The sequence below is a fragment of the Rhinoraja longicauda genome, chromosome 20 (assembly GCF_053455715.1).
Source record: "Rhinoraja longicauda isolate Sanriku21f chromosome 20, sRhiLon1.1, whole genome shotgun sequence".
In the NCBI taxonomy this organism is placed as follows: Eukaryota; Metazoa; Chordata; class Chondrichthyes; order Rajiformes; family Arhynchobatidae; genus Rhinoraja; species Rhinoraja longicauda.
The window spans coordinates 4,294,232-4,316,311 of NC_135972.1; the positions used below are offsets into that span (position 1 = coordinate 4,294,232).

Consider the following 22,080-nt stretch of genomic DNA (forward strand, 5'->3'; position numbering starts at 1 on the left):
TCCCTTGTTCCCACCCTGTACACACCATCATCCACCATCTCCCCCCGCTCTCTGTCCCTTGTTCCCACCCTGTACACACCATCATCCACCATCTCTCCCCCCCTTCTCTGTCCCTTGCTCCCGCCCCGTACACACCATCATCCACCATCTCCCACCTGCTCCTTCTCCCCTTTCCCACACATCTCCCATCTTGGAGATTGCCATTTCCCTTTCATCTCCCCTCTCGTCCCCCCCTCAAGACTCAAGAGTGTTTTATTGCCATCTGTCCCAGGTAGAACAATAGAACATAGCACGGTAGCGCAGCGGTAGAGTTGCTGCTTTACAGCGAATGCAGCGCCGGAGACTCAGGTTCGATCCTGACTACGGGTGCTGCACTGTAAGGAGTTTGTACGTTCTCCCCGTGACCTGCGTGGGTTTTCTCCGAGATCTTCGGTTTCCTCCCACACTCCAAAGACGTACAGGTATGTAGGTTAATTGGCTGGGTAAATGTAAAAATTGTCCCTAGTGGGTGTAGGATAGTGTTAATGTACGGGGATCACTGGGCGGCACGGACTTGGTGGGCCGAAAAGGCCTGTTTCCGGCTGTATATATATGATATGATATGATAGCAGGGTCTCGACCCGAAACAGCCAGTCCCGCTGAGTTACTCCAGCTCTTTGTGTCTATCTTCGATTTAAACCAGCATCTGCAGTTCCTTCCTGCACATGTTCTCTCCCCTATATCCCTCCCTCCAGCTTCACATGTCACTCCTCCATTTCTCTCCCTATCTGACACCCTCTTGTCTCCTATTCACCTCTCGCCTCTTCCTACTCCCCCACCAGCCAATCAACCTCCCTGTATCCACCCATCACTTGCCAGCCTTTGTCCCGCCACTACCTCTCTTTTCCAACTTTCTCTTCCCAGTTCCATCAGTCTGAAGCACAATCTCAGCCCGAAACGTCACATGTCCATGTTCTCCAGAGATGCTGCCTGACCCGCTGAGTTACTCCAGCACTCTGTGAAACGTCACCTATCCGTGTTCTCCACAGATGCTGCCTGACCCGCTGAGTTACTCCAGCACTTTGTGTGCCCCTGCCAGATGCTGCCTGACCCGCTGTGATGTTGCAGAACTTTGCGTTTGCTCAAGATCAAGTCCGTTAAGCTTCTACAGGTCAATACCACACCACATCTGTGTCATTAACTAAGCACTCACTTCGGTCGATTATTTTCATAGAACAGTACAGCAAGAGAACAGGCCCTTCAGCCCACAATATCTGTGCTGAATACCATGCCAAGATCAATTCTTCTCTGCCTGCATGTGATTCATATCCCTCCATTCCCTGCATGTCCACATGCCTATGCAAAGGTCCCTCACACCCCACCTTTCTTTCTATCTGGATAGGCAGCTGAAGAGTCAGGTTTCAGTGCAGGGCTGCAGTGAAAATGAAGGCGTGTGGGTTTGCTCACATACTGCGCTGTGATCTACAGGTTGCAGTGTGGAGATGCGGGGGGGGGGGGGGGGGGCGGGGATGCGGGGGTGGGGGATGCGGGGGGGTGGGGTGTTGTGGGGCGGCGGTTACAGTGGGAGTGAGGCGTGCAGTTTTGCTTATATACTGCGCTGTGATCTACAGGTTGCAGTGTGGGGATGCGGGCGGGGGGGATTGCAGGGCTGTGGTGTGGGGTTGCAGTGGTAGCGTGCGGTTTTGCTTACATACTGCGCTGTGATCTACACGTTGCAGTGGGGGGATGCGGGGGGGGGGAAGCGGGGTGGGGATTGGGGGGGGGATGCGGGGTGGGGGGGTGCAGGGCTGTGGTGTGGGGTTGCAGTGGGAGCGAGGCGTGCGGTTTTGCTTACATACTGCGCTGTGATCTACACGTTGCAGTGGGGGGATGCGGGGGGGGGGGGGTGGGGGAAGTGGGGGGGGATGCGGGGGTGGGGGGGATGCGGGGCTGTGGTGCGGGGCTGCAGTGGGAGTGAGGCGTGCGGTTTTGCTTACATACTGCGCTGTGATCTACACGTTGCAGTGGGGGGATGCGGGGGTGGGGATGGGGATGCGGGGGGGGGGGATGCGGGGGTGGGGGGGTGCGGGGCTGTGGTGCGGGGCTGCAGTGGGAGTGAGGCGTGCGGTTTTGCTTACATACTGCGCTGTGATCTGCAGGTGAATGTTCATGTCTCCAAGCCCCAGGTTGAGCTCTCCCGTGCGTGCGATCACTGCACAGTACATGGCTGTGCGCTGCTCCCGTAACATCGCCACCCCACTGGTGTCCTGCAAAAGCAGGCAGTTCCTTCATCACAGAGCAGTCTGTCACCTCTCTACAAACAGAGCCGGCAGCAGTCTGCCACGTTGCCACCGGTGGGTGAACCTGGTGCAGCGGGCAAAGCCTGTGGCTAACTTCAACAGCAAGCTGGATGTGGGCAGTAACTCAGAGCTGGCACCGTGGGCAGTGGGCACAAGTGGCCTGTCACAAACCCCACCCCTGTGGGTCTGGGGGAGAGAATCATGGTGAAGACACACTGAGTGAAGTGTGGGTGGAGAGGGCACAGGTCGGGTGTGGGTGGAGAGGGCACAGGTCGGGTGTGGGTTGGGTCCACAGGTCGGGTGTGGGTGGAGAGGGCACAGGTCGGGTGTGGGTGGAGAGGGCACAGGTCGGGTGTGGGTGGAGAGGGCACAGGTCGGGTGTGGGGTGGGTCCACAGGTCGGGTGTGGGTTGGGTCCACAGGTCGGGTGTGGGTTGGGTCCACAGGTCGGGTGTGGGTTGGGTCCACAGGTCGGGTGTGGGGTGGGTCCACAGGTCGGGTGTGGGTTGGGTCCACAGGTCGGGTGCAGCTTCAGTGGGTGGTGAATGGATGGGGCAGGGGTCTCAGACAGCTCCGTGTGAATGAGGGTCGCATCGATGGGCAATTGGCAGCACTTGTGGCCAATGTTTTTTTGAGGTAATTCGATGTCGGGGAGGTGAAGGTTCACTCTGTATGGAGTCACCCATTCCTTCTCCAGAGATGCTGCCTGTCTCGCTGAGTTACTCCAGCTCTTTGTGTTTATCTTCAGTTTAAACAGCATCTGCAGTTCCTTCCTGCACATTATTTTATGTTCACATTGGTACTGTACCGACCAGCAGAGGTACCAGTGGCCAGGACGACCATCACTGATCAATTCCGAGGGAGAGATCGGGCAGTTATTCACGTACCCGTTTCCCCATGGCTCAGTGAGGTTTAAAGCAGGTAACTAGCAGCATTCAACATACAGTGACTCCACGATAAACAATTACATGCACATTATGCAATGATCCTGTTTTAAATACAATGGTAAATAAATTATTGCTTAGGAACAGCCACAAGACTCCAGTCTTAGTTTAGTTTAGACATGCAGCGTACAAACAGACCCTGCAGCCCATCTAGGGCGTGCCAACCAGCAATCACCACGAACGCCATCACAATCCTGCATACTAGGGACAATCTACAATGTTTACCAAAGCATTGCTGGGATATTTCCACAACACACACAACCACAACACACACACAACCACAACACACACACAACCACAACACACACACACACACTCACAACACACACACAACACCAACACACACACAACCACAACACACACAACCACAACACACACACACAACCACAACACACACACAACCACAACACACACACAACCACAACACACACACAACCACAACACACACAACCACAACACACACACCGCAACACACGCGCACAAACCACAACACACACACACACACCCACAACCACAACACACACCAACACACACACAACCACAACACACACATACCCACAACACACACAACCACAACACACACAACCACAACACACCAACACACACACACAACCACAACACACAAACCACAACACACACACCGCAACACACACGCGCACAAACCACAACACACACACAACCACAACACACACAACCACAACACACACAACCACAACACACACACACAACCACAACACACACACAACCACAACACACACACAACCACAACACACGTCTCAGCCATTCCACATTACTCGATATCCCCTTTTGTTGGTATCATATTGGGGTGGCACGGTGGCGCAGCAGTAGAGTAGCTGCATTGCAGCGCCAGAGACCAGAGTTCGATCCTGACTATGCGCGTTGTCTGTATGGAGTTTGTACGTTCTCCCTGTGACCGTGTGGATTTTCTCCGGGTGCTCCGGTTTCCTCCCACACTCCAAAGACGTATAGGTTTGTAGGTTAATTGACTTCAGTAAAATTATAAATGTTCCCTAGTGTGTGCAGGATGGTGCTAGTGTGCGGGGATCCCTGGTCAGTGCGGACTCAGTGGGCCGCACGGCCCGGTTCCACGCAGAATCTCTAAACTAAACAAAACACACAGAACCACAACACAACAGTATACACACAGAGCCACACTACAGTACATACACACAGAGCCACCACTCTACAGTACACACACAGAGCCACCACTCTACAGTACACACACAGAATCACATCACTGCAGTACACACACACAGAGCCACAACAATACAGTACACACACACACTACAGTACACACACAGAATCACATCACTGCAGTATACACGCACACCACACTACAGTACACTCACACAACACTACAGTAGACACACAGAGCCACAACACTACAGTACACACAGAATCACATCACTGCAGTATACACGCACACCACACTACAGTACACACACACACACACACAGAGCCACAACACTACAGTACACACACACACATATACACACACAGAACACAACACTGTGCTTTCACGCCACCTGCTGGTGATTTCAATCCACTGTCCGCCCAGTTTCTCAGTGGAGTCTTGCCCAAGCACAAGTGAAGTAGAAGGTAGAGGAAGACTCCTTAACAAACAGGACACTTTCCATTTAAAGGATAACCCCGAACAGTCGGATTATTGGAGCCATACATTGACAGAGGATGCCCACTTTGAGCTAAGTACACAAGGCAATGGCCTACCATGTGGCAGCAGTAGCGTAGTGTTGCGTCTCCGTTTCGGTCCGCCCCAACGGCAGAGATGAACAGCGGATTCATGCCCAGACGGCTGAGGCATTCTGTAGAAGAGATCAACACGCACGCCCGTGTAAATGTACAGCAAACCTATACACTGAAACATTAGATGTGGTATATTATCTATATGTATTATGTTTACATAGAACAGTGCAGCCCAAGAACAGGCCCTTCGGCCCACAATGTCTCTGAACACGAGTCCAAGACCACTCTATCCGCCTGCATATAACCCATATGTCTCCATTCCCTGTGTATCCATGTCCCTATCCCAAAGCCTCTAACTCTCTGATCATATCTGCCTCCACTACCAACACCAGACTCCCACCACACTCTGCATAAAAAAATTGCCCAGGCATCTCCTTTAATCTTTTCCCCTCTCACTTAAAGCCATGCCCTCTGGTATTTGATATTTCCACCCTGTTCTGACTGTCCACCCTATCTATGCCTCTCATAAGTTTATATATTTCTATCAGGTCTCCCCTCAACCTCCATCGTTCCAGAGAAAACAATCCAAGTCTGCCCAATCTCTCCCTGTACTCAATACCCCCCAATTCTAGTAAACCTGCACCCTCTCCAAAGCCTCCCCATCCTTCCTGTACTGGGGCGCCCAGGACTGCAGGCAATACTCCAAATATGGCCTAACCAAATCCACATAAAGCTGCATTGTGACTTCCTGACTCTTGTACTCATGCCCCGACCAATGAAGTCATTACCAATCCTTGTGTCTCCTTGTGTTGCACTTTCAGGGTGTTGTGGACTTGACCACAAGATCCCTCTGCACATCAGACCTGCTGCATTCTGTGTCTCATTGCTCCCAGTCCTATATGACCATGTGCTGAAAAGTCCACATACCAGCCAGGTTTCTGCCAACTCCCCCAATCGACTGACGCATGTTGCTGTTGTTCGTGGGTCCACCCAACTACAAGGGAGAAACACAGACACGTTTACAAAGGTCACACCAATCTCTTGCTCCATGGGTGACAACTCGCCCAGGGGTAGTGTGGTCTGTACACTCTGGTGGCATGATGCGCAGCGGTAGAGTTACTGCCTTACAGCACCAGAGACCAGACTTCATCCTGACTGCGGGCGCTGTCTTTACACGTTTGTACGATCTCTCCGTGACCTGCGTGGTTTTCTCCGAGATCTTCGGTTTCCTCCAAAGACGTACAGGTTTGTGGGTTTATTGGCTTGGTTTTTGTGAAAATTGTCCCTAGTGTGTGTAGGGTAGTGTTAGTGTGTGGGGATCACTGGTCGGTGCAGACTCAGTGGGCTGAAGGGCCTGTTTCTGCGCTGTCTCTCTAAACTAAACTAAACTCTCACACCGCTCCCCAACCTCATCACAAACTCTGCACCAACACTGCCCGAGCTGAGGCTTTGTAGATGAATCCCAAAACAAGCAGAAGTAAATAATTTGTAGGAAGGAACTGCAGATGCTGGTTTACACCATAGACAGACACAAAATGCTGGAGTAACACAGCGGGCCAGGCAGCATCTTTGGAGAAAAGGAATGGGTGACGTTTAGGGTCGAGACGTTTCGGTTTGGGCCTTTCCATAGATGCTGTCTGACCCGCTGAGTTACTCCAGCATTTTGTGTCTGTATCAAAAGTAAATCACTCAGTTGATTGTTCATCAAAGAGCAGAGGATATCTTTGAGTGAAGCGACCAATATTTATCACTTAAAATACACTACTGGTGGATTATCAAGTTATTTTCTGATAGGGACTATATAATTAAGAACTTCATTGGCTATAAGCCATGATGAAAAATTGCTAGTTAGATGCTATTTGTTTCTATCTTGCTTTTATTGTTCATCTAAAGAGAATAAGCAATGACACAACAATGAGATTACACCCTGCCCCTTATTCAGAGTGAGACTGTATCCTGTTCATCGAGTTAGATAGTCTCTATTTTGAGATTGTACCCTGTTCCTCATTGCAGCCAGCTAGACTGCCTGACTGATTTAGCCTAAACCTGCACGCCCTCTGATGAAATCACACATTTCCCAGAGTGGATATCAACTCTCCAGAGAATTCGAGTGCAGATTAGATTCATTTAAAAACAATTAAGATTAGGGCAGCTATTAATCAAAATTCCATTCACTGAAAACTTAGTACTTTTATTTGATTTCCAGAGGCAATATTGTGCTGCATTCAGGTATCACAAAATGTTGGAGTAACTCAGCAGGTCAGGGGCTGACCATGTTTTAATTTGGTGGTGAGGTATTTAGTTTGAGTGAGTGGTGGTACTGATTTCAAGTAGCTATATATATATATATATATATTGGTCACCAGGTCCATCATGTGGCTTTCTGGGCAAGTCCCCACACACGGAATTATCACCGTGTGGCTCCAACTTTGGAAGGTGCTACAGAATTCACTCACTTTGTAGTCACGGGCAATTTGCTCTCAGTTGTTTTAAAAACGCAGAATACAGAGCATTACAGCCCAGGCCCTTCAGCCCACAATGTCCGTGCCCAACACCATGCCAAGGCCAACCCTTATATGGAAGATAGACATACAATGCTGGAGTAACTCAGCGGGTCAGGCAGCATCTCAGGAGAGGAGGAATGGGCCCCGCCCCCTCCCCTGACATCAGTCTGAAGAAGGGTCACGACCCGAAATGTCACCCATTCCTTCTCTCCTGAGATGCTGCCTGTCCCCCTGAGTTACTCCAGCATTTTGTGTCGACCTTCGATTTAAACCAGCATCTGCAGTTCTTTTTCGTACAACCCTTATATGCCTGCACATTATCTATATCCCTCTATTCCCCACATATCCACGTGCCCATCCAAACATCTCTTAAACCCACTAGCGTATCTGCCTCCTCCACCATCCCCAGCAGTGCATTCCAGGCACCCATCACCCTCTGTGTGAAAAAAAAACTTGCCCAGCACAACTCCTTTAAACTTTGCCCCTCTCACCTTAAAGCTGTGCTTTCTGGTATTACACCCCGAGTAAAATATTCGGACTTTCCACCCTATCTATGCCTCTCATCATTTTATCTAGTTCAGTTTAGTTTAGTTGGCCCACAGAGTCCACGTCGACCAGTGATCCCCGTACACTAGCACTATCCTACACACTGGGGACAATTTACTATTTTTACCGAAGCCAATTAACCTGTATGTTTTAAAGAGTGTGGGAGGAAAGCAGACAAGTTGGAGAAAACCCATGGGATCTCGGGGAGAACGTGCAAACTCCGTACAGACAGCACCCGTAGTCAGGATCGAACCTGGGTCTCTGGCGCTGAAATCATCAAGTCTACCGCTCTGCCACTCTCGATGGAATCCACTTTTATCAGGTCTCCCTGCAACCTCTGATGTTCCAGAGAAACTTTGCAGATATTTTAATCCTGCACAACGTTTGCTGGTATCTTTAAAAGGTTTGCTATGAGAGCATCTTACTCTGCCATTAAAAGTATATGTCTATCTGCCCATATTATATATCTGTGGAAGGGGTTTAGGAGGTAGATATCACAGTAATCTCAGCATTACTTTTAAAAACCATTGTAATCAACCTGGGTTAAAGAACTAAACCCATTCCTTCTCTCCCGAGATGCTGCCTGACCTGCTGAGTTACTCCAGCATTTTGTGAGTAAATACCTTCGATTTGTACCAGCATCTGCAGTTATTTTCTTAAACTTTATAAAGGATCATTGGGTTTAAAGATGGAGCCTTATCCAACTATAACAAAGTCTGTTTGTTCAACATTAATACAATTGCACTGCCATGTAAACATACCAACATTTCACTTTTTTCCAACTTTACAATGAAATCAATATTGCAGCCGCCAATAACTATCTGTGGAAGCAGAAAATACAAAATGGTGAGCAGGTGGGCTAAATGTCATTGATTGATTCAGGAAATAAAAATAATTTGATCTTGGTTTGCTAACAGCTGTATTTTCAATATTGCGGTTTTTGACATTTTTATGTGACATTAGATGTTTTGTTGCAATAATACTAATCAATAATACTAATCAATACCAAATTAGCAGCAAAAACCACCCCAGAACCTCACACGTTTAGGGTTTTTTTTGTTCTCTCTATGATAACAGAAAAAATGCTTAATTACCCCCTTCAAGTGGGTTATTTAACTCAAAGAGGCAAAAGTGTTGCTGGCAAATTTGGAGATCCCTGGATGGGTGGGACAGGCACAAGAGGAAGCTTGTGTTAGAAACCAGCACTTACCAACTTCACCAGATGCACTGTCGGAAGCACCCTGTCAAGGTGCATCAGAGCTTGTTTTGGCAACAGTTCTGCTAAAGACTGCAAGAAATTGCAGAGTTGTGGATGGAGCCCAGTCCATCATGCAGACCAGACCATGATATTATGGTATTCGCTACAGTATTGTACATGCACAATCAGAACCAAAGTAACCCACGATGAAAGTCACTCACTGGCTTAGTAGGACCCCCGTCCTTCCCCATAAAGAGTTGTGATAGGGGATTGTATTTGGGTGCTTTCTGCCTGGCTAGTACACGTGCTATCCGGCTGCCAACCTTCGCATTGTTCTTGATGAGAGCAATGTCTTCATTGGAGTTAAGGATTAAAGTGGAATTAAGGAAATCTAAACTCGGCCCACCGAATCCACACCAACCATCGATCACCTGTTCACTCCAGTTCTGCCGTCCTGCTTTTATATCCACTCGCTACACACTCGGGGCAGTTTACAGAGGGCCAATTAACCTACAAATCCACACATCTTTGGGATGTGGGAGGAAACCGGAACACCCGGAGGAAACCAGAGCACCTGGAGTAAACCAACATGGGCACCGTGACCAAACTCCACACAGGTTTTCACCAGAGAGAACGTGTTTAAATTCATTGTGCTTTGATCTCATGAGTTTTCGGTACTACCTATACTCCCCCCCGGTCTCTGGCAACAGAGGTCTAGAGCAGAATTTATTATCTTGTAAACCTTCAATTGGCCTCTCTGGATGTGCTCAGTTCCTCTGGTCTCGTATTCTTGTCAGTTTGAAATAAGTCCTGTTTAGTTTAGTTTGATTTATTGTCATATGTACCGAGGTACAGTGAAAAGCTTTTGTTGTGTGCTATTCAGTCAGTGCAACAAAAGCTTTTCACCGTACCACAGTTTACAACAAGCTACATGTAGGAAATTGGTCCAAATGGGAAGGATACTCATGGCCAGGGAGAGTCCTTCAGTGATCTCAAAAATGCGTTGAAGAATGTAAGGCGTGACATCCTTGCCCCGGATCCCTTTATCCCTGGTGGAGGAGAAACAAGGAGAGTCACGACATGTGCAGCTCTTTGCCTCAAAGACAGCATGGTGCAATGAATCCAAACGTGGCCCCTTGGTCCCACACGTGGAACATTAACCTCATGCTCCCATTAAATAACTTCTCTCTCAATCACTAATTCAAACAGATACCAGCGCTCTAATTTACGATTTACCAAACAACGAGGCAGCAGTTTTTTCAAAGCCAGCGGGCTGACCATTTAATCAGGACAAGCCAATGAATGAGAAATATAAAAAAGGGAGTCTTGCATGCATGGGCTTTGTGGCAGATCGATGCACCTTGGGAGTTGCCTCCATTGCAGTCTCATTGCCTCCATTGCAGATGGGTTTCACATCATGGCTATGATGATACCAGCTGTATCTGTTCAGTGGCCTGGAACTATAGACTGAGGTTGCAGCTCATACCACTCATTTTAATTCTCATCAGGAAAGATGCTGAGGGATCGGTGATTAGTACGGCTGTCAGGAGTTATGGGGTATAGGCAGGAGAATGGGGTTGAGAGGGTAAGGTAGATCAGCCATGATTGTATACATACTCTGCAGAGTAGTCTTGATGGGCCGAATGGCTAATTCTGCTCCTGTAACTTATGAAGGGATGGGTGATGGTGTTTGGTAAGAGCAGGCAGCCTCACACCGTGTATTCCTACCGTGGGTTCAATTAGTCTGAAGAATCGTCACCTGTCCATGCCCCACCACAGATGCTGCCTGACCAGCTGAGTTCCTCCAGTACTTTACTTCCACCTAGGGTTGCCAACTTCCTCACTCCCAAATACGGGACAAGGTGACGTCACCGCCCCGCGCCCCACGTGACCTTACCCAGCCAGCGGGCTGGGCGGCCGCCATTGGTGGAGCGGGAGCATGTGGCCGCTGGCTGGGTGAGGTCACGTGGGGCGCGGGGCAGTGACGTCACCCTTTGTCCCTTCTTTGGGAGTGAGGAAGTTGGCAACCCTACTAATAGGGTCAAACTAATTTAGCCCAAAATACGGGATGTCCCGGCTAATACGGGACAGTTGGCAACCCTATCTCCACCCTCACTTGCTCACTGATCCTGATGCTTTGCTCAAGGTTAATCCTTGATTCCTTGCATGATCAGCACCTTCACCTATCAGCACTTGGCTTGCCGTTTACCAACAGACCCATCTGGACAAGAGGTGCGACTTAGGAGATAAATGCCCTGATTGCTGTAGGTTTGGCTGCATAAATCGTGGACAAATGACTTACACAAGTTCTCAGATATTTCTGTGGAAACAAGGAAGTGTCCGACCCAAAACGTCACCAGAGATACTGCCTGAGCCAATGAGTTACTCCAGTACTTGTGTCCTCGCGTATCTTTAGTTTAGTTTAGAGAAATAACGCAGAAACAGGCCTTTCGGCCCACTGAGTCTGCCCCGACCAACATTTCCCGTACACTAACACCATCCTACACACTAGGGACAATTTACAATCTTTACTAAAGTCAATTAACCTACAAACCTGCATATCTTTGGAATGTGGGAGCAAACCGGAGCACCCAGGAAAAACCCACGCGGTCACGGGGAGAACGTACCAACTCCGTACAGACAGCACCCCGAGTCAGGATCGAACCCGGGGCTCTGGCGCTGTGAGGCAGCAACTCTATCGCTGCGCCACCGTGCCGCCCTACGTCTGTATCTCTTTCTCTGAGGTGACGCAGCTAAGTTGGGAAATCAGCGTGGAATTTCAACCCAGAATACTATTCCTCACGTGCATCGTTATGTGGCCTACCTTGCCTCTGTCATGGCCTGCTGAATTGCGTTGTCAATAACCAGGCTGGATGCTACACTATGTGGCCTACCTTGCCCCTGTCATGGCCTGCTGAATTGTGTTGTCAATAACCAGGCTGGATGCTACACTATGTGGCCTACCTTGCCCCTGTCATGGCCTGCTGAATTGCGTTGTCAATAACCAGGCTGGATGCTACACTATGTGGCCTACCTTGCCTCTGTCACGGCCTGCTGGATTGCGTTGTCAATAACCAGGCTGGATGCTGCGTGTTCCTCTGGAATAGGGACTGCAATCAGCACTCCACTGTCCTGGCCAATTACTTGGGCATTGGCTGTGGAAATAAAAACGAAGACCTTCACTTCATATCAAGCAATTTGCATCTCCTGACATTGATTATATTGTCCCAGTCATCAGGTATGGATGACATGGGGAACTCTTTCATATCGCTGGTCTGCATAGCCAAAAGGAACCGTCATACAGAATTACAGAAACGTAGAAGCAAAGAACTGCAGATGCTGGTATATATAAAAAGGTAGACACAAAGTGCTGGGGTAGCTCAGTGAGTCAGGCAGCATCTCTGGAATAATAAAAGAGGGCAACGTTTTGAGTTGGGACTCTTCTTCAGTTGGATGGTAGGGGGTGGGTGTGAAGACCTGGTGGCAAGAAACCAGGACCAATCAGGTCTGGTCACAAATGATCTCAGGCCTGGTAGGTCCATTTTTGGCCAGGGAAGGTGGGATCTCAAGAGAAAGCTGCCTGACCCGCTGAGTTACTTCAGCACTTTGTGTCTATCTAGTTATGCAAATTACATCTACTCCTCTTGATTTAAAGTAGAGAAAGATTACATCTAAAAAGATACAAAGTGCCGGAGTAACTCAGCTTGTCAGGCAGCATCTCTGGAGAACATGGAGGTGATGTTTTGGGTCGGGACCCTTCTTCAGACTGAAGAGGGGCCCCGACCCGAAACATCGCCTATCATGTTCTCCAGAGGCGTTGCCAGACCCGCTGAGTTACTCCAGCACTTTGTGCCTTTTTCTGTAAGCCAGCATCTGTAGTTCCTTGTTTCTAAGATTCGATATAATGTGACACACACTATTCTAAACTCATTAAATCCATGGTTTTCAAACCTGAATCCTCAATCTGCCAATAATCTCTGGGGAGGTGTCCGTGACAGCTGATGAGCAGAATAAGATGACCAGGTTCTGAGCAGATCTATGAATCAAGAGAGAGAACTGGCCCGCACAAATAGAAACAGAATGCCTTACGATCCAAACAATGTGACATCTTCAAATAAACAACTGATTCTAAAGTTGGCAGTCTTATATATAGACTACTTTGTGAATAGTGGGTGCCTATAACACACTGCCAGGGGTGGAGGTGGAGGCAGATACTATAGTGGCATTTAAGAGGCTTTTAAATAGGCACCTGGATTTGCAGGGAATAGAGGGTCTATTGATCAGGTGCCGACAGAGGAGATTCGTTTAATGGCATCATTTTCGGCACAGACTTTGTGGGCCGAAGGGCCTATGCCTGTCCTGTACTATTCCATGTTCAATATGTTCTATGGTTTGTGGGTTTTGGTCTTAATGGAAAGATTTAAATAACTGTGATCAAAATCAATAAATTAATATATATTCATATATTATTTAAGAGTAAATTGGATAGGTATATGGATGGGAGGGGATTGGGGGGTTATGGTCTGAGAGCAGGTAGATGAGACTAGGTCAGAGAAAGTGGTCGGCGTGGACTGGTAGGGCCGAATGGGCCTGTTTCCGTGCTGTAATTGTTATATGGTTATATATGTAATCATTGCCATGACAACACAGGCATTTCTTGACTCCTCTTTGCATTGAGATATCCACAAACAGAACAACATTGTCCAGGGATCCCGACAGCCCTTTCAGGTGAGGCAGTGGTTCACTTGCACCTCCTTCAACTCATCTGCTGCATCCGTTGTTCAAGATGTGGACTCTTATACATCAGTGAGACCAAACGTAGACTGGGCGATTGTTTCTCTGAACACCTTCACTCAGTCCACCTGGACCTACCTGATCTCCTGGTTGCCAAACACTTTAATTCTCCTTCCCATTCCGACACTGACCTTTCTGTCCTGGGTCTCCTCCATTGTCAGAGTGAGGCCAAATGCAAATTGGAGGAACAGCTAGGGCAGTTTACAACCCAGTGATATGAATATTAATTTATCTAACTTCAATTAACCTTTGCATTCCCTCTCTCTATCCCTCCCTCACCCAAGTCGTACCAGCTTCAGTCGTCTTGTTAAGTCTCATTGTCTGTGCTCATTAACATAGAAACATAGAAAATAGGTGCAGGAGGAGGCCATTTGGCCCTTCGAGCCAGCACCGCCATTCATTGTGATCATGGCTGATCATTCACAATCAGTAACCCGTGCCTGCCTTCTCCCCATATCCCTTGATTCCACTAGCCCCTAGAGCTCGATCTAACTCTCTTTTAAATTCATCCAGTAAATTGGCCTCCACTGCCTTCTGTGGTAGAGAATTCCACAAATTCATATCTCTCTGGGTGAAAAAGGTTTTTCTCACCTCAGTTTTAAATGGCCTCCCCTTTATTCTTACACGGTGGCCCCTGGTTCTGGACTTCCCCCAACATTAGGAACATTTTTCCTGCATCTAGCTTGCCCAGTCCTTTTATAATTTTATACATTTCTATAAGATCCCCTCTCATCCTTCTAAATTCCAGTGAATACATGCCCAGTCTTTCCAATCTTTCCTCATTTGACAGTCCCGCCATCCCGGTAATTAGCCTTGTGAACCTATGCTGCACTGCCTCAATAGCAAGGATGTCCTTCCTCAAATTAGGTGCTGTCCTCACTGTAGGTGTATCCATATGGAGTTTACATATTCTCCCTGTGACCGTGTGGGTTTTCTCTGGGATCTCCGGTTTCCTCCCACACTCCAATGACGTAGGTTAATTGGCTTGGTATAATTGTAAAATTTCCCTAGTGTGTGTGGGATAGTGCAAGTGTGTGGGAATCACTGGTCGGCACGGACTCGGTGGGCCGAACAGCCTGTTTCCGTGCTGTACCTCTAAACTAAACCAAACCTCACCAATAAGTTCGGCTGCTTCCTCTTCGTCCTTGACATTGTAAGGAGATTGATAGCCACTTTTTGGAAGAAAGAACGCTGGGAATTCACACGTTTCACCAAATGTGGCCACACAGACCCCGTTGGTCTCCTAAAGTAATCAAAATAGGATGTTAGTTTGTCCACAGTGAGAGTGGTTCACTACAAGGAGGGGGTCTGAAGAAGGGACCCGACCTGAAACGTCACCTAGTCCATGTTCTCAGGTGATGCTGCCTTACCTGCTGAGTTACTCCAGCACTTTGTGTTCTTTGGTTTACTACAACTTTTTTTCTTTCTCCATCACTAGCTGCCCAGGGCAAGTTCAAATTGGAATGTGTAGGAAAGAACTGCAGATGCTGGTTTAAATCGATGGTAAACACAAAATGCTGGAGTATCTCAGCGGGACAGGCAGCATCTCTGGAGAGAAGGAAAGGGTGACGTTTCGGGTCGAGAACCTTCTTCAGATTAAACTGTATTCTTCCAGGTTCCACCACCACCCAACGATCCTACTGTAATTTCATTCCCAATCCTAGCTCTGAGGAAAGTACCTTCGAGACGTTTATAGACAATAGACAATAGACAATAGGTGCAGGAGTAGGCCATTCAGCCCTTCGAGCCAGCACCGCCATTCAATGCGATCATGGCTGATCACTATCAATCAGTACCCCGTTCCTGCCTTCTCCCCATACCCCCTCACTCCGCTATCCTTAAGAGCTCTATCCAGCTCTCTCTTGAAAGCATCCAACGAACTGGCCTCCACTGCCTTCTGAGGCAGAGAATTCCACACCTTCACCACCCTCTGACTGAAAAAGTTCTTCCTCATCTCCGTTCTAAATGGCCTACCCCTTATTCTCAAACTGTGGCCCCTTGTTCTGGACTCCCCCAACATTGGGAACATGTTATCTGCCTCTAATGTATCTTATTAAAGATACTTGCAATAAATTTCAGCAGAACTCTAAGTTGGTGTTAATGGGACAATGTGCCTTCAGGAATATTACCAAGTATTCCAATGTTCGTCCAATATCCAGGATGGACTTGACTCCGGCTGAAACCACGGCCATAGGAGTGCGACCCAATTCTGTCAGATCCGTACTGATATCAAGTGCTGTAAAAATAAGAAGGTAACAGCAATTGTCAGGTCGCGGCCAGTTACTTCATCGCCAGCCTAAATTTTAATGTGTCTCAAGAAACAAGTGCAAACAGTATGTAGTGTAATTCTCCAGCCCCAGCTCTCGAAAGGTCATAAGTGATAGGAGTAGAATTGGGCCTTTCGGCCCATCAAGTCTACTCCGCCATTCAATCATGGCTGATCTATCTCTCCCTCCTAACCCCAGTCTCCTTCCTTTTCCCCATAACCTCTGACCAATCAAGAATCTATCTATCTCTGCCTTAAAAATATCCACTGACTTGACCTCCACAGACTTCTGTGGCAAAGAATCCCACAGATTCACCACTCGTCCCACCTGGATTGCTTGTATCTGTGCCATAATATTTCACCCAATTAATCACTCATTATGCCTGGGATATTTGGGAAAGATCTTGCAAAGTTCTTACTGTTTTGTCCATCGCGATGGACTCCCCCGATGCCGCCCGTCACGAGCACAGGAATGCCGACTTTGTGAGCCGCTACCATGGTAGCAGAAACGGTCGCACCACCAGACAGGCCCTGACAGAGAATAATCCATCTGGGGTCAATCAGTCCGCCTCCTCCGCTTTACATTTCTAACAACTCAATAAGGTGCAAAACAGTTGGCATAAAATCCAAACACTGGAAAATGTATTCTCTGCATGTGTTTGTGACTAAAACAGATTTCTGCTCATTTATATGAGCCAACAGCCTCCATGGTAATTCCCAGCACCAATGCACTGCTACAATGCCCCTTACCATACACTCACAACAGGGCAGTCCACTTGTGTGCTAACGCCACTTACAGGTTTGCAGTGGACACCGGCATTGTGGGCTGGATCTCCAACAACGACGAGACAGAATGCAGGAAGGAGAGAGAGAGTGTGGCAACATGGAGTTAAAAGAACATATTGATTTCTCTAACTTCAAGTAACCCCGGCATTCCCTCTCTCTCCATCCCTCCCCCACCCATGTCGCATTAGCTGCTTATTCTCACGTAGCAAACAGCTAACAATGGTCTGTTTTCTTTATCATCCTTACATTCTTGCATATCTTTCATTCATTTGTTCGATATCTCTCTACATCACCATGTGTATCTCTTGTTTCCCTTTCCCCTGACTCTCAGTCTGAAGGCCCAAAACATTACCTATTCCTTCTCTCCAGAGATGCTGCCTGACCCGCTGAGCTACTCCAGCACTTTGTGTCCAACCTCTTCCTCAACGTCATCAAGATGAAGGAGCTAGTTATTGACTCCAGGACGCGAGGTGGTGTCCACTCCCTAGTCAGCATCAATGGTGCTGAAGTGGAGATGGTCAAGAGCTGTTGAATGGCTCTCTCATCAGCTGAGGAAGTAGTCCTCCTGATCTCCCAATCTACCTCATTGCAGCCCTTGCAATTTTTTCAGTCTGCACTTTCTCTGTAGCTGTAACATTGTAACACTTTATTCTGCATGCTGGTTATTTTTCTCTTTGTTACGACTACATGCTGTCGTTGTGTAGGGCTTGATTGTAATCATGTATAGTGTGATCTGCCTGGATAGTACGCAAACTTTCTCACTGTATCCCAGTACACGCTCTTCCTCCACTGCGCGGAAGACATTTATTTTAAATTTTAATTTTAGTTTTTTTTGTTTCAGAGATACAGCTTGGAAACAGGCCCTTTGGCCCAGCGAGTCCGCACCGACCAGCGATCCCCGCACATTAACACTACCCTACACACGCTAGGGACAATTGACACTTATACCAAGCCAATTAACCTACAAACCTGCACGTTTTTGGAGTGTGGGAGGAAACCAAAGTTCTCGGAGAAAACCCACACGATCACGGGGAGAACGTACAAACTCCGTACATACAGCACCCTTAGTCGGGATGGAACCCGGGTCTTTGGTGCTGCAAGTGCTGTAAGGCAGCAACTCCACCGCTGTGCCACCGTGCTCTCACCTTGCTAAGAACATAGGGAAGGTCCCTGCGAGATATTTTCACAGTTTCCTTGCTTTCTGCCAGGTACTCCAGGTCACTCTCCGACAGTCCCACGTGCACCTTGCCTTTGACGATGCCAACAGTTGCAGGAACTACACCGTGCTCTTTTACTATCTGTTCAACCTCCTTCGCCGTGCTGGAACAGATTAGGGAAACCGTGGATCAAACTATAGCCGGTGTTTATTTCAATGAGCCTGCGCTCGAGCAGCATTTTTGAACAGAAGCCAATTAACCTACAAACCTGCACGTCTTTGGAATGTGGGAGGAAACCAGAGCACTCGGAGAAAACCCTCACGGTCACATGGAGAACATGCAAACTTCTTACAGACAGCACTCATAGTCAGGATGGATCCAAGGTCACTGGCGCTGTAAGGCAGCAACTCTACTACTGTGCCAACCAGTTCCATCAGGTTATAATAACTGACTAACATCTACTACATTTTTATCAGATAGGATTTCCCAAAATCTTTATTTGGAAATGTAGGATTACTTTCTGCAAATCATTATTTTTCAGGCTAACCATGGTGATGACCTTTGGATATTAGCACAAGGCACTAACCCTTCCGATCAGTTACCTCGTAACCACAACAACCAGTGTTCATATTTCACAAAAGGTGTTTTAATTCTTGGCAGGAGTTGGCTTTTCAATAGACAATAGACAATAGGTGCAGGAGGAGGCCATTCAGCCCTTCGAGCCAGCACCACCATTCAATGTGAACATGGCTGATCATTCTCAATCAGTACCCCGTTCCTGCCTTCTCCCCATACCCCCTGACTCCGCTATCCTTAAGAGCTCTATCTAGCTCTCTCTTGAATGCATTCAGAGAATTGGCCTCCACTACCTTATGAGGCAGAGAATTCCACAGATTTACAACTCTCTGACTGAAAAAGTGTTTCCTCATCTCTGTTCTAAATGGCCTACCCCTTATTCTTAAACTGTGGCCCCTGGTTCTGGACTCCCCCAACATTGGGAACATGTTTCCTGCCTCTAACATGTCCAACCCCTTAATAATCTTATATGTTTCGATAAGATCCCCTCTCATCCTTCTAAATTCCAGTGTATACAAGCCTAGTCGCTCCAGTCTTTCAACATACGATAGTCCCGCCATTCCGGAAATTAACCTAGTAAACCTACGCTGCACGCCCTCAATAGAAAGAATATCCTTCCTCAAATTTGGAGACCAAAACTGCACATAGTACTCCAGGTGCGGTCTCACTGGGGCCCTGTACAACTGCAGAAGGACCTCTTTGCTCCTATACTCAACTCCTCTTGTTATGAAGGCCAACATTCCATTGGCTTTCTTCACTGCCTGCTGTACCAGCATGCTTCTTTTCAGTGACTGATGCACTAGGACTCCCAGTTCCCGTTGTACGTCCCCTTTTCCTAACTTGACACCATTTAGATAATAATCTGCCTTCCTATTCTTACCATCAGTGGATAACCTCACACTTATCCACATTAAACTGCATCTGCCATGCATCCACCCACTCACACAACCTGTCCAGGTCACTCTGCAACCTCATAGCACTGAGCTACCCCATTTTCCAGATGGGGGATCCTCTTTGTAGGAGAGTTTGGGTTGTACTGTGTTCATGAACATCAGTGCCTTCTCAGACTCCCCAATCCAGTACCTTCTCACAATCCAAGCATAGACTAGGCGACTGTGTTGAAAACACTTGAGCTCAGTCCACCAGAGCCTGTGGGATCTCCCCCGTTGCTAACCGTTTTAAACCCCCTCCCCATACTAAGCTGTCAGACCTGGGCCTCCTCCATTGCCAGAGTGAGGCCACACACAAACTGGAGGAATAGCACCTCGTACTCTGCATGAGTAGCTTACGACCCAACGGTATGAAAATTGAATTAGCCAATTTTAAGTAAGCCCTCCCTGCCCCTTCTCTCTTTACTGTGCCCTACCACTCCCATCCCATCTCTCCCCTTTTTACCCCTCTTCCCCCCCCCTCACACCTGCCCCCTTCCACCTATATCCTTCTCTTTGGCTTTACATTTCATTCCACTTCTTTCTTTTCTGATACCCTTTTACGTCTCCAGCCTTTGTCACTCACTCCACCCATCTTCCAATCTACTCCCCCTTCACCTGCATCCACCTATCACTTGCCAGGCCTTGTCCTACCCCCACTTATCTTTCAGCTTTCTCCCCCCCCCCCCTACTACAATCAGTCTGAAGAAGGGTCCAGTCCCTAAATGTTGCCTGTCCATTCCTGCCACAGATGCTGCCTGACTCGCTGAGTTCCTCCAGCACTTTGTGTTTTGCTCAACATTCCAGCATCTGCATTTCTTTGTGTCTCCATCTCACCATCCACTTACGTCAGGTTTTGAGGATAGGGCATGCCATGTGTGATGATGGTGCTCTCCAAAGCCACCACCGCCTTCTGACTGGCAATTGCTTTTGTCACCTCTGGGTGCAGCTTAAGAAGTCCATCTGCAACAAGCGAACAGCAAGCATTTATTCTTCATTCACGGTATTTTGTTCAGTGTCATTTAGACCATTCCCCTCACACAACAGAAGCCTGCTCCCAGGCCTACTATGATCAGCCCCTGCTCTCTAGAGATGACCACAAATGATCCACGAAGCTCAAATGCTAAGCTGCAAGTTTACTTAATTTGGTTATTAAAATGTTAATAGTTGAGAATTACGACATGCTGAACAATTACCAGTTGAATAATTACAACTTACAGAAGGCATTTAAACAGATATATCGATAGGAAAGGTTTAGAAGGATATGAATCAAATGCAGGCAGATGAGTCAAGCCTAAAATGCCAACTTGGTCAGCATGCACAAGGTGGGCCGAAGGGCCTGTTTCAATGCTGTATAGATCTATGACTTCTAAGTTTTTTCAGGATCCATTTTGTGATTCACACAAGCTATAACCCAATAATAGCCTTTTGTGTAAAAAGCAGCAAAATGGGGGTTGTGTAAAAAGAAGCAAAACTGCTCTCCTTAAAATGCTTTAGCACATCCAGAAAATGAGAGAATAAACTACGTAAATTATGGGCTGTACGAGATTTTAAGGTCTTATTCATGTGAGTGGGGGAAGAGGTCAAGTCTAGGTCTTCAAATCTGGCAAGGGTTGCTCTTGGATCGGAACACGTTCCTCTTGTCTCCCAAATCTATTTTGTATTTAACACATAATTTTCTCCCTGTACGTTATAAAGATAAAGGTGGTCAGAGGGAAGGGTGCTCCTCAAACTGTGGAGCAACTCACCCCCTCCATGACACACTGGTCAACCTGAGGAGCACCTTCAGCAACAGACTGGTCCCACCAAGATGCAGCACAGAACCAACGCCACAGGAGATCCTTCTTCCCTATGATTATCAAACGGTACAACTCCTCCCCTTTCTGCCATGAGGTACACTGACTCCCCTCCCCCTCCCAAATCTTTGCACATCCCCAATCCTTTCCACTCCTCACTTTAATTTCATGTTTAATATATCTTGTGTTTTTATGACTGTTGGCAGATCAATTTCCCTCCTGGGATAAATAAAGTTCTATCATATCGTATCATAACTTAAAAAATAATTAGGCACGAGAGTGAAAAAGCACAGAGCAAAATTGCACAGTCACATTGTACAGTGCCCTTGAGAAAACTGCTCCATCTTGAACGATAAAATGTGTAGGAATGAACTGCAGATGCTCGTTTAAACCGAAGATAGACACAAAAAGCAGGAGTAACTCAGCGAGGCAGGCAGCATCTTTGGAGAGAAGGAATGGGTGACTTTTCGGGTCGAGACCCTTCTTCAGACAATAAAGTGTTTGATTATTATAAATGGAATTGAGAGGGAAAAAAAGCCTGCAAAATACTGAAAGCAGAGGCAAACGTAAAATAAAAGGAT

General features: G+C 47.6%; 1 protein-coding gene across 4 annotated transcripts in view; it reads right to left on the reverse strand.

Moving 5' to 3' along the window:
- The window catches only part of LOC144603344 (uncharacterized), a 40,334-nt gene that overhangs the window by 15,007 nt on the left and 3,247 nt on the right, over window positions 1–22,080 (reverse strand). For 2 of the 4 annotated variants that reach the window (XM_078416484.1, XM_078416486.1), the window contains exons 3-14: window positions 20,552–20,666; window positions 18,187–18,361; window positions 16,675–16,786; window positions 16,119–16,225; window positions 15,106–15,232; window positions 12,230–12,350; window positions 10,159–10,244; window positions 9,417–9,547; window positions 8,759–8,818; window positions 5,875–5,941; window positions 4,972–5,066; window positions 2,118–2,246 (exon numbers count right to left, since the gene is read on the reverse strand). In XM_078416484.1, coding sequence (XP_078272610.1) covers window positions 2,118–2,246; window positions 4,972–5,066; window positions 5,875–5,941; window positions 8,759–8,818; window positions 9,417–9,547; window positions 10,159–10,244; window positions 12,230–12,350; window positions 15,106–15,232; window positions 16,119–16,225; window positions 16,675–16,786; window positions 18,187–18,361; window positions 20,552–20,666 — 1,325 coding nt within the window. The remainder of the gene's footprint in view (window positions 1–2,117; window positions 2,247–4,971; window positions 5,067–5,874; window positions 5,942–8,758; window positions 8,819–9,416; window positions 9,548–10,158; window positions 10,245–12,229; window positions 12,351–15,105; window positions 15,233–16,118; window positions 16,226–16,674; window positions 16,787–18,186; window positions 18,362–20,551; window positions 20,667–22,080) is intronic. The other 2 variants (XM_078416485.1, XM_078416487.1) reach the window with 2 other exon arrangements.